This window comes from Theropithecus gelada, chromosome 13 (genome assembly GCF_003255815.1).
Source record: "Theropithecus gelada isolate Dixy chromosome 13, Tgel_1.0, whole genome shotgun sequence".
NCBI lineage: Eukaryota > Metazoa > Chordata > Mammalia > Primates > Cercopithecidae > Theropithecus > Theropithecus gelada.
The window spans coordinates 75,407,194-75,424,708 of NC_037681.1; the positions used below are offsets into that span (position 1 = coordinate 75,407,194).

Here is a 17,515-nt window from a genome sequence, read left to right on the forward strand (position 1 = left end):
GTCCCCTGCCGCCTCAGCCTCCTCTGGACTTTGGGCACCAATAAGCCCGCAGCAGTGGCTGAGGGCAGCTTTGCACTGGCCTGCAGGTGCCCCTGAGCCCGAACAGCCTGGGCACCATGAAGGCGGCAGGATCAGACAGGCTCCTGGGAAGCAGGCAAGTCTCTAGTGAAGCCCCACCTTCCATCCGGGGAAGGTCGAAGCCTGGCGGCCGGGCTGCTGGTCCCATGATCAGAGTGGGAACCTGTAGCTTTTTTCAGGTCGCCCATGGCTGCTAATGGTCTGATTGGCACACACTTCCTCCCCTCTGAGGTCCATTAAAAAGCCACGGACTCAGACCTGAAGACATGATAGGACGACCTACCTACAGAGAGGACCTACCCTCTCTGCCGAGAGCTGAACACTCATTGGGAAAACCCTGGCTACCGAGAGGAGCTACCTACTATGGGTCTCCTCTGAGCTGTTCTATTGCTCAATAAAGCTCCTCTTTGTCTTGTTCATCCTCCACTTGTACGTGTACCTCATTCTTCCTGGACACAGGACAAGAAATCGGGACCCGTCAAATGGTGGGGCTAAAAGAGCTGTAACACAAACAGGGCTGAAACATGCCCTTTGCTTGCCACGTTGCGGGCAACAAGAAGGAGAGAAGACAGAAGAAAAGAAGACCTGCAGCCCTTCAGGGAGCCCAGACCTAGGAGCTCCCCGAGCCAGGTCTGTGACACCCTCTTTAGGGCTCTGCGGTTTCTGGCGTCTCCAAGCTTCTGAGTATCACCATGTTCCCTGATGTCAGCTGTGGAAGTTGCTTATGGTATGCCTGGTCCAGCAGCAGCCTTGCGGGGAGCCAGCACTGGAGCCAGCACCTGGAGCTGCCCACCCTGTTGCAGCTGGAGTGCCTGACTGTGCACAGTGGCCGGACCCCACCTCTGGCCCACACCCATTGCTGCTCCACGCCTGACTTGCCCTTGGCAGGTGTGGGATCCAGGCCAGTAGTGCGAGCCAAGCGCAATCTTCCAGGCAGAGTGGGCGTAATGAACCCAGTGGGCCAGAGCAAAACCCAGCAAAGGCACCACTGGCCACAGAGGTTGCTGGCTGGCCAAGTGACACTCCAAGGATCCCATAACACTATGTGCTACGCATTATAAGCACTTTACATACATTCTCCCATTCATCGCATTCTCACAACATATTTATGTAATGTTTTTTATTATCTATGTCTATTTTAAAAATAAATAAACTGAGATATTAAGCGATAAATAACTTGCCCAGGGTCACATATCCAGATGGTAGAATTGGACTTGAATGGAGATGTCTGACTCCAGAGCCCAAATCCTTAACCACCACCCTACACTTTCTCCCTATTCTCGTTGGAGAAAATGATAAACCAAAATTTTACTTGATTCATTTTAACGAAACTATAATTTAACAATGAAACTATAATTTATAATAATGAAACTATAATGAAAGCACTTTGCAAGGATAATGATGAGTAAACACCTTCAGATGGAAATAGGCCCAAGAGAAGATTCTGTAGCAGATGCTGCTCTTCCGATTATACTCTTAGCATTTTGGCTGAAATAGAGAGGACGCACCCTGTCCAGAATCCTGGCTCTAACAATATTTGGAACAGTTTAAAAATATTAATTTTAAAAACTGGAAAAAAGAGATATATGGGGCATGTAAAACATATAGAAAGTAGAGATAATAGTAGAGCAAACTTGCATGTGCTCATTATTCAGCTAGAGTAATGATCAGCTCAGGGTCGATTTAGCTTTACCTAAAATCCCACCCACCTCTCCCTACCCTCCTCTCCCTACCCTCTTCAGATTATTTCTAAACAAATTAAGCAAATTCACACTTCAGATCTTTTCATGGTGAATAATTCAGCATGAATCTCTAAAAGATAAGAGCTCTTGTTTGAAAGCATAACCACAATACCATTATAATCTCTAAAATGTAATAATACCTTAAAATCATCAAACATTGAGTATTAACAGTTCTGTGATTATCTCATAATTCTTTTTTTTTTTATACAGTTTGTTCAACCCTGGATCCAAATATGCTCCAGAAGATAAGTTGGTATGTCCTTTAAATATGTTTTAATAAGAGTTTCCCCTGCTGTCCCTCATTTTTAATTCTTATAATTTATTTGATTAAAAAACAGATTGTCTTTTAGAATTCCCCAAGTATCAGTTTTGCTGATTGTATCCCTGGGGTATTATTTAACACACTCCAATATGATGACTACAAAAAGCTTAAGTTTTTCTTTTTAACTTTACAGTCAATCTTTAGGGATGCCTCCCTTTTGTTCATTTTGTCCTTAAGTATACCTTCAGAAATGTACAATTTTCCACTTTTTAAAATCAATGTAGTTTCAATTTACTTTTATCTGATTTTGAGAATTTTTTTCATATGATTAAGGACCACTTTAATTTCTTCTTATGTGAACTACCTGTTCATACTTTTTGATAGAGTTACTGATTTTATTTTTAATCAAAAGAATCTCTAATATATTTCCTTTCCCTGTGGTATTAATTACAAATATTTTTTCCCAGTTAATTGTTTTTCTTTTCGCTTGCTTAGGATACTCTGCCATGCAAAATATTCTTGATTTTTTTGGTAATAGAAGGTATCCATTTTTGCCCATGTTGCTTCTGGATTTTGAGTCATGGTCAGGAATGTTTTTCTCATCTCCAGGTTGTGGGTGAATTTACTCATGTTTTCTTTTAGTACTTGATGGTTTTATTTTAACATTTATATTTCTGACCCAGTTGCAGTTTATTCAGGTGTCAGGTATAAGGAATGACTCAAATTCTACACTCTTCAGAGCAGGTTTTAAAACTCAGGACTTTATAAAGATAACAAAGGGATCTGTTCAAGATGATGGAACCCACGATCTCTGGTGTAATCAGAGTAGGGTAGTGATAGCAGTAGGGTTCTGCTGTCTCCACGTCCAGCTTGTTTTTACTGAAGAACTGGCACTAACACCTTGTCCCTGGGGCCATGAGAAAAGTGTATGCTCTGCCCTACTCAGGACTGGCCCCCTCTTCTCCTATATCTGCAGATTGCCCTCTTGTCCAATGGCCTGTGCGGCTCCATGCTAGGAGTGGGTTTTCTTCATTACAGACACTTTCTGGGGGAGTTCTTACTCTTCTCATGTGGAAATGCCAAGTTCCCATTTAGTATGGAATCTTAATTCCAATGTCAACCGATATTTGCGCAGGGTTTTGCTGACCTCCTTGTCACACTGACTAACCTGAAAAGTGGTCTGGCCTCTTTGCTTGGGCCTTTAGAAATCTCTAAACTGAGTACCTTCTCTGGGCAGGCTGTGTTCTCTTTGGTCAGTGAGGTAAGGAAATTTTTTTTTCTGCTACCTTTAGTGAGCATAGTCTCTTTCTAAGGTAATAATAATAATAGCTAAAAGGTATTGACTGCTTTGACAGGCACCACACTTACCCCTCATGCTTGTAGGGCCAGGGCAAGAGTATTAAAAAAGGCCCACATTCCATATGTCTATGTACTTCAAAGTGAGATATCAAATACACTTTTAAAAATGTCCTTACAGGCCGGGCATGGTGGCTTATGCCTGTAATCCCAGCACTTTGGGAGGCCAAGGTGGGTGGATCACCTGAGGTCAGGAGTATGAGACCAAGCTGACCAACATGGTGAAACCCTGTCTCTACTAAAAATACAAAAATTAGCTGGGCGTGGTGGTGGGCACCTGTAATCCCAGCAACTTGGGAGGCTGAGGCAGGACAATCACTTGAATCTGGGAGGCAGAGGTTGCAGTGAGCCGAGATCGCGCCACTGCACTCCAGCCTGGGTGACAGCGTGACTCCGTCTCAAAAAAAAAAAAAAAAAAAAAAAAAAAAAAAAAAAAAAAAGGCCTTACACTGAAAAAATTACAATATTCTTGAGAGGCCTTACACACAGGTTTGTGGGCACTCAGTCCATACATGTATGCCCCAGGTACATGTTCTCCTACCCCACAAATCACTTTCCTTTCAGGTCACCCTCCAACCTAGAAGAACACACTCCAGCAGAGAAGTCCAGAAGATAGCCCTTCTTTAGTAAACGGGCTTAGAACCATTGGTGTAGGGAATTCCACGGTCTCAGATATCTGGAACATGGTCTTAAAAGTGGGGGTGGATATGGGTTCTGGGTGGGCGTGCTTCTTTGGCCTGGTAGAATCTTTGCTCCATAAGGAAAAGGGAAGTCTAGATGGGCCCCAGGCTGCTTTATATGTATTTTACGCATTCAATCCTTACAACAATCCTATGAAATAGGTAATGTTATGCCTATCTTACAGATGAGGAAACTGAAGCTGAGAGAGATTTAGGTAACTTGTCCAAGGCCAAAAGGCCACTAAGTGGCAAAGTAAGGATGACAATTTTGATAGTCTGGCTCCAGAGTCTTGCCTTCTGAACTGAAAGGATTGCCCCACTGGACTATTCCAGGATGATATCAGTGTAGAATATTAATCCCTCCCCACACCAATACTCAAGTATTATTGCTCTGAATACATAAACACTCAATAAAGTTATTATGGACTCCTTATTCTCGGCAATCACCTGAGCCTCCTTTAGTAGAATTAAAGTATCTCTAAATTACCTTCCAGCTCTAGAATCCTTATTCTTAGGTGGAGTTTATTACAGTTTCCTCTTTAGTGTAAACTTCAACAATATTCTAGAATGTATACCTGAAGGGAACACACAACTATTAATAATAGTTATTAGTAATAATAAATTTTTAAAAGATAGACTCTCACTCTGTTGCCCAGGCTGGAGTGCAGTGGTGTGATCTCGGCTTATTGCATCCTCTGCCTTCTGGGATCAAGCAATTCTCATGCCTCAGCCTCCTAAATAGCTAGTGCTACAGGTGCACACCACCATGCCTGGCTAATTTTTGTATTTTTAATAGAGATGGGGTTTGCCATGTTGCCCAGGCTGGTCTTGAACTCCTGGCCTCAGGCAATCCACCTGCCTCGGCCTCCCAAAGTGCTGGGATTACAGGTGTGAGTCACTGCATCCCACCTAGTAATAATAATTATTAAATGATTAATTTAGGAACCTACCTACCAGTGAGATTATTGCACATCTTTAAGATTTTTGAAACACAAATTAATACCTTCTATAGGAAACTCTCATTGCTCTTACTAGCAAACACTGATAAAACTTAATATCTAAGAAAAGATTTAAAACTGGGGGAAATACAGTGCAACTTAGTATAATAGGAAATTTAATATATCTAGAAGATATCATAAATTGTCCAAAAATGTAACAAAGCAAATAGGGTATTTCTTGGTATGGATTTTAGAGAAAGCAAATAAATTAGCGTATAGGGCCCACTTGGGAAGAATGTGTAATGACGCCAGATCCAGTGGTCCAGATCTAACAACTAGATGTTACCCCTATTATAAGATACCCAAAACATTTGAAATGTGTTGAAAGTATAGCATGCATTATTAGCTATATGACTAACTTTTCACATTCTTTCTTTGAGGCTAGTGTTTCAATAGGGGCTTTATTAAAAAGGTACACTATGACTGACATATTATCAGCAGGAGAAAAAAAAAAAAAAGAATTGTTACCAGCACTAATGTCTGGATTAAGAAATATTAAGTGATGTGAAGTTTCAAATGTCTGTACATTGCAAGTTGGTCTTCAGGCAAACTAGACTTTATGTAGAATTCTAGCTAGTTGCATTTGAAAGACCAGACTCTCTCTGGGTATCTAGGCATGCTTTGTAGAATAGGTCCTTTTCACACAGGGATTAAAGAGGCTTCTTCTCACTTGTCTGACCTGGTTCTTTCATGTTATCTTTATTGTACAGAGAATAAAGAGGAACCCCATCTTCAGAAGAAGAAATCATGAAAACTTTTCATTGATTTGATATTCTCTTAGACTGTACTACCTTCCATAGCTGAATAGACAGAAATTCTTTATCCTTTATTGAAAAAGTTTGAAAAAAGATGGGAGGGCGATGGGAAACTTTAGAAGTTTTTTTTTCCTCCACAAATGACTGATAATTCCCCTTTCCCTTTAGCCCTAGCATTTTATATCTTCTAATGTGACTTATATAGTTTATCTAAGATGTTAATTATTTCTGTAAACATGCTAAACATAGAATAAGTTCTGGATGATAGACAAAAATGCTGAATTTTAATTTAAAAATCAATCCTTTCCTTTATGAATACGAAATCTTTTCTGCTCTAAAAATAACTGCCATTTAAGGAATTGAACAGACAAATGATTGGCACATATAATATGCAGGAAATCCACATTTCACAACCAAGTAAAACGAGTCCAACTTTGTTTTCATTTTTATTTTTAATAGCTTTGTTGAGATATAATTTAGATAGCATACATTTTACCTCCTTAAAGTGGTGCTCTTCAGTATATTCAGAATTGTGCAACCATTATTACAATCTAATTTTAGAACATTTTTATCATGCCTGCCCTCCAAAACCCCATACCCATTAGCAGTCATTCCCATTTCCCCTCCTACCCACCTCCAGCTATAGGCAACCACGAATCTACTTTCTGTCTATTTATATTTATCTATTCTGGACACTCTGTCTGAAAATGGAATCACACAATATGTGTCTTTTGTGACTGGCTTCTTTCACCCAGAATAATTTTTTTTTTTTTTTTGAGATGGAGTCTTGCTCTGTTGCCCAGGCTGGAATGCAATGGCACCATCTCGGCTTACTGTAACCCCCACCTCCTGGGTTCAAGTGATTCTCCTGTCTCAACTTCCTGAGTAGCTGGGAGTACAAGCACTTACCACCATGTCTGGCTAATTTTTGTATATTTAATAGAGATGGGTTTTCACCATGTTGACCACACCCAGAATAATATTTTTAAGGTCTATGTTGTAGCTTGTATTAGTCCACTTCTTTTCATTGGAAAATAATTTTCCATTATGTGGATATACACATTTTATGTATCCATTCACAAATTGATGGATATTTGGATTATCTCCACTTTTTGGCTATTATAAGTAATGCTGCTATGAACGTTCATGAACAAGTTTTTGTGTGGACGTATGTTATTCTCTGTCCTGGGTATATACCTAGAAGTGGAACTGTTGGGTCATATGGTAACTCTATATTTAACTTTTTGAGGAACTGCCAGATTGCTTTCCAAAGCAGCTGCATCTTACTGAGATGTAATTTATTCTCATAAGCAGTGTATGAGGGTTCAAATTTCTCTACTTCCTCTCCAACACTTATTACTGTCTTTTTGATTATAGTTATTCTAGTGGGTGTGAAGTGTTATCTTGTGGTTTTGGTTTGCATTTCTGTGTTGGGTAATTATGTTTAGCATCTTCTTGTGCTATTTTTATTTTTAAGTCTTTTACTTAAAAACGTGGACTCTAACCCCATTTGTTGATAACTGGTTATTCACTACTGTCAATTTTTATTAGTTTAATGGTATCTAAAGTATGATACCAATGAGGTCAAGGTTACAAGTTTTAGTTCCAAATAATTGGTTAGTTTCATACAGAGGAAACTGTGGTTAAAGAGCTACACTCATATGTCCTAACAATGTCCATCAATCTGACAGGCTTTTAATTTATTTTTATTTTTTTGAGACAGAGTCTCACTCTGTCACCAAGGCTGGAGCACAGTGGCACAGTCTCAGCTCACTGCAGCCTCCACCTCCCAGGTTCAAGCAATTCCCCTGTCTCAGCCTCCTGAGTAGCTGGGATTACAGCTGCATGCCACCACACCTGGCTAACTTGTAATTTCAGTAGAGATGGGATTTCACCATGTTGGCCAGGCTTGTCTTGAACTCCTGACCTCAAGTGATCTGCCCACCTCAGCCTCCCAAAGTGCTGGGATTACAGGTGTGAGCCACCACACCAGACTGATCTGAGAGGTTCTTGATCTTGCCGGTTATCAGGGTGTGGATTTATCAATCAAAGGATGTGTCCTAATGACTCCAAATATCATTTCAATAAAAATAAAATTTATTATTCATAGCTATTTTTAAGAACAATGATTTATTGTTTTAATAAAAATAGTACATGCTAATTTCAAACATTTTTGAACCATCAAAATGATACAAAGAAGAAAGTAGCAAATCTTTCTAAATCACATTGTTCTAAACAAAACCAGTATAGCTTTTGTTAACTGTATTACAATATCTTGATGTATAGATACAATTAGATGCATGGATTGATAGATGGTTGAATGAATGGAAATAATGTCATGAGAATATGACCATACTATACTATTTTAAAAAATAAAAAGTCCCGTCTCAACTAATTTTACTTGGTTTAACAACAACAACAACAAAAAAGGAAAACTGAAGAATGGAGAGAGTTGTTTCCCTACTAAATTGATTCAATGCTCACTTTCCATCTTTTTACCATGGCTTCACCATCTCTGATTCTTTTGCTCACTTCTTGGGTGGCTATATATCATTGTCAGGTAGTTTTTATTTCAAAAAGATCCCATGGGAGTGGTAGCAGAAACTTCTAGTGAATACCAACATTTCTTTCTCCTTTTCTTCTTAGTAAAATATTCATAATTGTAGGCAGGCACAGTGGCTCACACCTGTAATCCCAGCACTTTGGGAGGCCAAGGTGGGAGGATGACTTCAGCTCAGGAATTTGAGACCAGCCTGGGCAACATAATGAGATACTGTCTCTTAAAGAAAAAAAAAAAAAAAAAAAATCCTGGCATGGTGGCATGTACCTGTAGTTCCAGCTACTTGGGAGGCTGAGGTGGGAGAAACCCTTGAGTTTGGGAGGTCGAGGCTGCCGTGAACTGAGATTGCATCACTGCACTGCAGCCTCAATGACAGAGTGAGACCCTGTCTCAAAAAACAAACAAAAAATTAAAAAAGACCTATAATTTTAAATGTACATACTTTCCCCTGCACCCAAGAATATACAGTACAATCCTAGCCTCCCTTGCAGCTAGATGTGCTTGGTTACTAAATTCTGGCCAATGGGATATAAGCAAAAATATTGTATGAAACTTACAGAAAATATTCTAAAGAGAGAGGATATGCTCATCTTCATTCTCCTTCCTGTTAGCAGGTATGCAAATATAACCACTAAAGTTTGGTCTACCGTCTTAGATCATGAGGTGAAAGACCTGTGCTGGATGTAGCAAGACAGGAGGGAGGATTCTGAGGATCTGACAATTTCTTGAAGCTGCTGTACAAGGCCTTAACTGCTTATCTCCACACTTTTTATGTGAGAAACTTCTACCTTCTTTAATGGTTTGAGATCTTTAGTCATTTGCCATTAACCATCATAACTGTCACAGTGCTATATAATTTCTTTAATATTTCAGAATATCTGCCTGTTGCCTTTATACATAATTCAGCTAGTTATAACTCTGATGTTACACTTTGTTCCTCTCAGAACTTACAGACATTGCTCCATTTTTTCTGGCAGCATTGCAAGTTGCAGTGTAGAAAACTGAGACCAGCCTGATTTCCACACACATCCTTGATTTTTTTTTCTATCTAGATCCCTGAAATAAATTTTCCCAATTTTTTATTTCAAAAATTAAAACAAGTAGAAAAATATCTAGATTCAGCAATCGCTGATATTTTCCATATTTGCTTAGTCTCTTATGTATGTGTATGTCTGCATGTGTATGTATATATTTCTCTATTTCCATTCACATTTCTTCCTGAATTAGCTAGAAATAAGCTGCAAACAATATTTTACTACTAAATACTTCAGGATGTGTTTTGTAAGATTTTCCTAAAAATAAAAACAGCAATTCCTTAATATCCTCTAGTATGCACTCTGCGTTCAAATTTCCCTAATATTGTTTTTCCCCACATTCTATTTAAACTGTGGGGAAAAAAACCAAACCAAACCAAACCAAACCAGCAGGATCCAATCAGGATTCACACACTGTTTTTCATTGTTACATCTCGTTAGTCTCTTTTACTAAAGCAAGAATAATTCCTTGCTTTTTAGTTTTTTAGTTGTTGTTATTACATTTACCTTTTGATGAGGCTAGGTCAGTTGTGTTATATACTGTCCTACCTTCTGGCTTTACCTGATTGTTTCCTTGTGATTTCAATTAACTCATTCATCTATGCCACTTTTTCTATAAACTGAAAGTTAGTTCTCAAGGCTTAATTAGACTTGGGTTAGATATTATTTGGTAAAAATGTTTTATGCAGCATTTTATACTCATCACATCAGGAGGCAGGAGGAGCAAGTTGTTCTGCCACTAATGATACTAAGTTTGATAAGCTGAGATAGTGTCCCCCAGATCTCTTCATTTAAAGGTAAGTAATCTGTGGATGATTTTTTTTTAGCATTATGGGAACATTCTTTCATCTCATTATTTCAGTATATAGTCGATCCTTGAACAACACAAGTTTGAACTGTGTGGGTCCACTTTATATGAGGAGTTTCATTCTGCCTCTGCCACTTCTGAGTTAGCAAAATCAACTCCTTCTCTTCCTCCTCCTCCTCAGCCTACTCAGTGTGAAGACATTGAGGATGAAGACTTTTATGATGATCCACTTCCACTTAATGAATAGTAAATATACTTTTTTCCTCCTTTCTTCCTCTTTTTTTTTTTTTGAGATGAAGCAAGGAGGAGCAAGTCACTTCTTCACTTCTTACATGGATGGCGGGAGGCAAACAGAGAGCTTGTGCAGGAAACTCCTGTTTTTAAAACCACCAGATCTCGTGAGACTCATTCACTATCAGAACAGTGCAGGAAAGACCCACCTCCATCATTCAACCACCTCCCACGGGGTTTCTCCCACAACACATGGGAATTGTGGGAGTTACAACTAAAGATGAGATTAGGGTGGGGTCACAGCCAAACCACATCACTGATACCTTAAATTCATGCTGTAACTAAGTTCTTCTCCAGCAGAGAATGTAAACTGTCTTCCAGGTGGGGTTCTTCATCTATCTTTTGCATGTTATGTACCTTTCTTTCAGGATTTTAGTTTGTGTTTGCAATGCCCTTTCTTTTCATCTTGCTCATATTGGATAGGGGCAGCTATTTCTAGATCACGTATCTCCCTATTCTGATATATTTTATAGAAATTATTGTTTACATCCTTCCCACTTTAGGAATGAATTGATCTTATCAGAGCTAAAATATGGTGGCTCCTGTTTTTTCTCCCCCGCCCCCCTACTTTTCTGTAGCCTAATATTGGAAAAGAGCAGAGTAAGAAAATGGGTGAAATCTGTTGGGACTAAGTACATCCTCCATTAAGGGACAAGGTTTTGCTCTTGCTTAAGGTACTATGAAATGACCAGTTCCAGGACCTATCCCATGCAGCCAAAGATATATCTCACACCTGTGAATGTTGGATTATTCCTTTGACTCTGCATAGTACAGTCATCATTCAACCACCACCCTGATGATGGCAGGTCCTAGTGAAACTATTTTTTGCTGAAGACCTAAAGTCATATGTAGGGTCTTCTCTAAACATATCCCCCTTCTTCACCTCAACCTTTAAAAATGTATACATACATTTGACTTTTCCAAATTGGAGCATTTTTGTGAGAATTTTCATGAGTTTTTCAACTTATCTTCTGTCCTTAGTACTGTTTGTTGAATCTTTTTCCCCCTTATTATCTAGGAAACTTCAGGAATTCTGAGACCTTGCTTTACTCAGCTATTACTTTCTCATCGTTTTATAATAAATGGATCTATGTCTTCGGTTGGGAGGTGTGGGAGTAGCGGTTTATAACACTAGTTCTGTAGTTGGACAGACCTAAATTTGATTCTGGTTCTGCCACTTATTGAATAATCTTGGTTAAATTACTTATTCTCTGGGTCTCAGTTTCCTCACATTAAAATGAAGTTATTTACTTATAGGGTTGTTGTAAGGATTAAAAGAGGTAAGGGATGTAAAGTGCCATTTATTTTTTTTCCCATAGTTTAAGAATCCTCTATTTTTAGTTAGGTACATGGTTGCCCAGAATAAAAACTAGTTCCTAAATCTCCTTGCAGCTAGGTATGCCTATATAACTAAGTTCAGACCAACAGGATATAAACAGAAAAGACTTGGGGTAGCTTTTTCTTTTTTTATTTTGAGATCTCACTCTGTTGCCCAGGCTAGAGTCTACTGCTGTGATAACAGCTCACTGCAGCCTCAATCTCCTGGGCTTAAGCAATCCCTCCCACCTCAGCCTCCTGAGTAGCTGGGACCACAGGCCTGTGCCACTACGCCCAGCTGTTTTTGTAGTTTTTGTAGAAAAGGGGTGTCACCAAACCCCAGACTGGTCTAGTACTCCTGGGCTCAAGCAGTCCTCTTGCCTTGGCCTCCCAAAGTGTTGGGATTACAGGTGTGAGGCACTGTGCCTGACCTAGGGTAGCTTTTGAGCATCTTCCTTTTAAAGGCAGCCAGGATGTGCCCCATGACCCTTCTCTTCTTTGAAATGTACTTGAAATGTATGTTTGATGGCTAGTACTACATCTTGGACCATGAGGTCTAGGGACAGCAGAGCAGAGTGCTGGCATGCTGCCAGTAGCCTGAGTACTCAAGGATTCCTTTAAGCAGAGCCATCATTCTAGGCCTGTACTACCTCCAGGTTTTTGTCAGAAATAAAATTCTATCAAGTTTAAATCATGGCTATTTTGGGTTTCATTTACAGGTGAACCTACTCTACCATCTAAACAATTTTTTTCATCATTCTTAGCATTTAAGAGCAACATCTGGAGTCAGACTGCCTGAGTTCAAATTCAGGCTTTGTCACTATTTTGTGCATTCCTGGGCAAGTTACTTAAACTTTCCTTACCTTCATTTCTTCATCTGTAAAACGAGGAAAAAACAGTAACTACTTCATAGGATTATTACTAGGATGAAGATTAAATTATTTAATACACGTAAAGCACCATTTATAGTGCCTGGAACACAGTAACTGCTATTCATTACAACATAATGTTATTATATTATGAGTTTTGCTCATGTTTTTTAAGACTGCTTATTTCCAAAGGATATTATTACCAGCCTTATTTGATACTTTCAAGTACAGGTTACTATCTACTGCCATACAGTAATAATTAACATTTATCTAATGCTTTACAAATTAACTTTTCACATATGTATTGTTTCATTCTTACAATTATCCTGTGGGGTAAGTATTGCTATACTTTATTAAATGAGGAGAGTAAAGATCAGAGGATTTAGTGATTTGCCTAAGGTTACAATTGTAAGTGGCAGACTCAGACTTATTCCTCCAACTCATTTAACAGGCTGGTACAGCATGGGGGTCACTAGCAATACTAAAGATAATTTAGGAAATGAACATGTTCCATCCATTTCATTTAAGAGACCCCTTTTCAATACATTTGTACATTTTCTCTGGAAAGCGTCTCTTCCTTTCTAGACCACTGCCCCTATCTCTAACGTAGCCTCAAGCACTACCCCAGACTTCTAATACCTCGTGCTTTGATTACTGCTTTCATTGTTATTTCCTTATTTTTATTCAACAAAATCAATGACTCCATTATTTTAAGGATACAGCGCAAACCCCTATGCTCAGCTCCAACTACAATATAACCTTTCATGTGTCCTCTTGATCTTATATGAATTCTCCCTTGAACCGAACTGGGTATTCTCTTTAGTGTTCTCTAAATCCACTTTTCTGCATCTACACTTTTGTTTATTCCCTAAACCCATGTGGAATGCTCTTTCAATTTATCTTTACTTATCTCAGTTCTATCTATATTTCCTGGTTCCTCCATGAAACTTTTCCTGATGTATTTTATCTGGAAAAACTCTTCCTCTTCTGAAGTCTTATATAGAACTTACTGGCCAGGCACAGTGGCTCATTCCAGCACTTTGGGAAGCCAAGGCGGGCAGATCACCTGAGATCAGCAGTTGGAGACCAGCCTGGCCAATAGGGCGAAACCCTGTCTCTACTAAAAACACAAAAATTAGCTGGGCGTGGTGGTGCGTATCTGTAATCCCAGCTACACGGGAGGCTGAGGCAGGAGAATGGTTTGAACTTGGGAGGTGGAGGTTGCAGTGAGCCAAGATCTTGATATTCCAGCCTGGGCAACAGCCTGTTTTGTCTCAAAACAAAACAAAAAGAACAACAATAAAAACTTACTGTCTTTAATTCATTTGGCACTGTTTTATGGCACGACATCATTGATCAACTATATTTTTGCTTCTATCTCAAACCTTTCTCAGACCGTGTTTTTGTTTTTGGTAGTGTTCTTGTTGCCTAGCACAGTGCCATCTCACTTATTTGTTGATCTGTTTCCTTAAAAACAAAGATGAGAGCAATTCAAATCCTCTTCATCACTGCAGGCGGCAACAAATCATCCAAACTCTGGCGCTTCCAGTTCTTTCGAGCTTTCTTACTAGGTCAGAGGGCTGTCTTAAAATTTGAGGGAGATGAATGGAGTAAGCGATTACACTGAAAGCCTGGGAAGGAAAGGACGTTCCAAACGTCCAATCCACCATCTTTTTGCAGCCTCTTAGTCACTGGGATTTTGAAATCTCTTTCCAAAGGCTAGCTATGGCCCTAAATTAGAAATAGGCTACCTGAGAACACAGTGGATTCATAGTTCACCTCGGGCAGTTTTAGGAGAAATGCCACCAGCTTCTGCGTTTGAAGGCCAAGGTTACTTGTTCATTGTGTGAGCACCTTCCTGCTTCCAAACTCTGGTTATCTGTAAATACCTAAGTCCTCTAATTTAGGACGCAGGTCATGGGAAGGCGCCGGTTCTTAGGGCACAAGTGAGCTCACATTCCCAGCATTTTTCTTAAACTTGGCAGAACTGCACTCTAACAAATTAAAATCCATGTGAATGAAAAGGAAAACTGATGTAGGAAACAAACTTAAGCTTGAGTCAGTTATAGCATGGTGAGGATGTCGGTTACAGCAACCCTCTGGGACCGATGCAGGAGAAATTCTAATGGTGGGCTGTAGAGACCGTCTCTGTTCCAACTCCACCGCTTTTCTCCACAGAGACCCATGCACGCCAGCTCCCGCCTCAGTCACAAGAGAACGCCCGAGCGGGCACGCGGTCGTCCTTGGTGAACCGCGATCTCCTCACCCCAAGAGCCGCAGGCACCGCTGACGCCGGTACCGGTCTCGCCGCGACTCCCTCTGGGCGCGCGGAATCCTGGGATTTGTGGTCCCTTCCGCTCACTGTCTGCCCTAGCCGGCGCGGAGAGGACTACGCTTCCCAGGATGCGTCGGGGAACGAGGCCTCCGGGGCCGGGAGAGGGAGGGGGCGGCCCCGCAGTCCTCCGGGGCGTCGCTGTTTCCAAGCGCCGCGATCTCGCCTAGTAACCGGCAGCGGAGGTTCACTAGCGCGGCGTTGTGGCCCCGCCCCCGGAGCCCCAGCTGAAGGAAGAACCTGTCTCCCGCGGCGCCCCAGTGACGAAGCCCATCCCCGGGTGCGGGAGGCGGGGAGGGGAGGGCAGGCAGAGGATTTCGCTCCCCCGCGCGGGATCCAGGACGCGCCGGTGGCGTCCGCTGGCAGCAGAGGTTAGAGGCAGAGAGCGCGGGGATGCTCCGCGGACGAGGCTGGCTCGGGAGTGGGAGGAGTGCAGGGCGCCCCCAGGGCGGCAGTGCGCGCGGGCCGAGCAGTCCTGAGGGCGGGCGTCCCTCGCACAGCGCGCCGACCCCCGGGACGTGTGTGTCTGTTGGGGGTTGCTGTCCCGCGGGCGACCCCGCTCCACGCTGGGCTTAGGGCAGGACCCGGGATTCCGTAGGACCCGGTGTTTAGCGCAGACGTTTCTGGGGGAGAGGTAAACGATTTTTGCCGCTTGTTATTTAATTTCTCCTGGAACAGGAGCGTTTGTAGGTAGCGCACTCCCTCCGATTGCACTAGTGCCTCGTTTCTTCCGAGTAAGACAGTCTTTCATGATGCGGATTGGAGTTGGTGATCAATGAGAGCTGCTAAGTTCTTTATGGCTTTCTCGGTGAAGAGAAGGTTCACGGAGGATGTAATTATTAAACACACACATGAAAACTAATTGGAGCATCTAAAAAATGACCATTGCATATTCGCCCTGGCTTATTAGGGAAACAGCAAGCGTTCCTTCAAATCGTATCAGCCAGGCAGCAGCATTTACGCATATTTCATATCATTAAGGAGATGGAACTGGAGGGAGAAAGCGGGAGTAGGGGAAAATTTTTAAAAATACCAAACTTGGTTTAGTTTGGGGATAATTTTCTTGGATTGGGTGACTTATGCGAAAAATCTGTTTCTTTCTTCCTCGCTCTCGCATCCTGGATATAGACTGTCAGTTTCGGATCCAAGGACAGCGATGGCAGAACTCACCCGGGTTGCCTGTCAAATCAAGGCTATCGCAGAATAAATCCCGCCGCCTGCCGCGAAGCCCCGGCGCACCGCAAACTTCAGTGAGCGAACTGGGTGATCGCTGTTGGGATATGCAGATCCCTGATGTAAAAGGCGGGGTGGCCCCCCCGAGAGCCTCTCCTGGGGGCCGGAGCCCGCAGGTGCAGTGAGGCGCGCGCGCGGGTGCCGGCGCCCCCAGAGCCGCCTTGCCCGGGGAGAGGGAGCCCGGCGCCCGGCGGGGTCTGGCGGCCGCACACCGGCGGCGGCGGCTTGTCTGCGGCGGCTGCAGCGGATGATGGTGGCGGCCGGCCCGCTGGGCTGTGCCTGTGCGTCGCCTCGGAAATCAGCGCCCAGCGCCGCGCGCTGAGCCCCTGCAGGTCGGCCGCAGCCCCAGCCTCGGCGAGGACTGCTCTGGCGCGCGGGGGGGCGGGGGGCGCGCGGGGTCGGCTTATCATGGCGGATCGGACGGCGCCCCGCTGCCAGCTCCGGCTGGAGTGGGTGTACGGGTACCGGGGTCACCAGTGCCGCAACAACCTGTACTACACGGCCGGCAAGGAGGTGGTCTACTTTGTGGCTGGGGTAGGGGTGGTTTACAACACCCGCGAGCACAGCCAAAAATTCTTCCTGGGACACAACGACGACATTATCAGGTAAGGGGGTGGCCAGGGGCGGCGGGGAGAGGTTGCGTGTGGAGGCTGGGAGGGTGGGAAGAGGATGACCACCTGGGCTTTCCCGGGGTCGGATCCGGGAGCCCCGTGGAATAGAGGATTCTGTCTGGAGCCGCATGGAATTACCGAAGGGCTGCTGATTCTAGGGCCAGGGCGGAAACAGTGTCGGGGGTGCAGGTAGGAAGGAGAGGTGTCTTTTCGCTGTATCCCTCCGGAATCCCGGCTTTTGAATCTCTAGGGAGTTGAGTGTTCCTAATGCGTTCTTGCTGTTCTTTCCTGCTACAAGTGGAAGGAGCCTGGGTAACTATCAAACACTTCTTCCTTCCCTAACCAGGTGCACGGTAGGACCAATAGCCTGAAGTGTGGGCATCTTCTTTGGGAGGCTGCTCAGTGGGTTTCTCAGTAAGCAAGAGGATTAAAAAAGATCTAAAAGAAATTTTACTACTGGTAATTTGGAATCTTCATCTCAGATGCTATGGACCTGGGAAATTTCTGCAGTGGGCGGGGAGTTTGTTCTCTAATATTTCACTTGGCAGTGTTTTAATGCCCAAAGCATATTTATAACTAAATGGATGCT

The 17,515-nt window shown here is 42.6% G+C and overlaps 2 protein-coding genes across 3 annotated transcripts in view; both read left to right on the forward strand.

The window, feature by feature from the left end:
- Nucleotides 1–14,230: 14,230 nt before the first annotated feature.
- On the forward strand, nt 14,231–16,440 carry LOC112604495. Its single transcript, XM_025353524.1, has 3 exons — nt 14,231–14,360; nt 14,929–15,453; nt 16,211–16,440. The coding sequence occupies exons 1-3, from the start codon at nt 14,231–14,233 to the stop codon at nt 16,438–16,440; spliced, it is 885 nt and encodes a 294-aa protein (XP_025209309.1).
- A 239-nt stretch (nt 16,441–16,679) lies between these two features.
- The window catches only part of EML6 (echinoderm microtubule associated protein like 6), a 253,859-nt gene continuing 253,023 nt past the window's right edge, over nt 16,680–17,515 (forward strand). For both annotated transcript variants that reach the window (XM_025353931.1, XM_025353930.1), the window contains exon 1: nt 16,680–16,920. In XM_025353931.1, the coding sequence (XP_025209716.1) occupies nt 16,724–16,920 (197 nt within the window). In that variant the 5' untranslated portion in view covers nt 16,680–16,723. The remainder of the gene's footprint in view (nt 16,921–17,515) is intronic.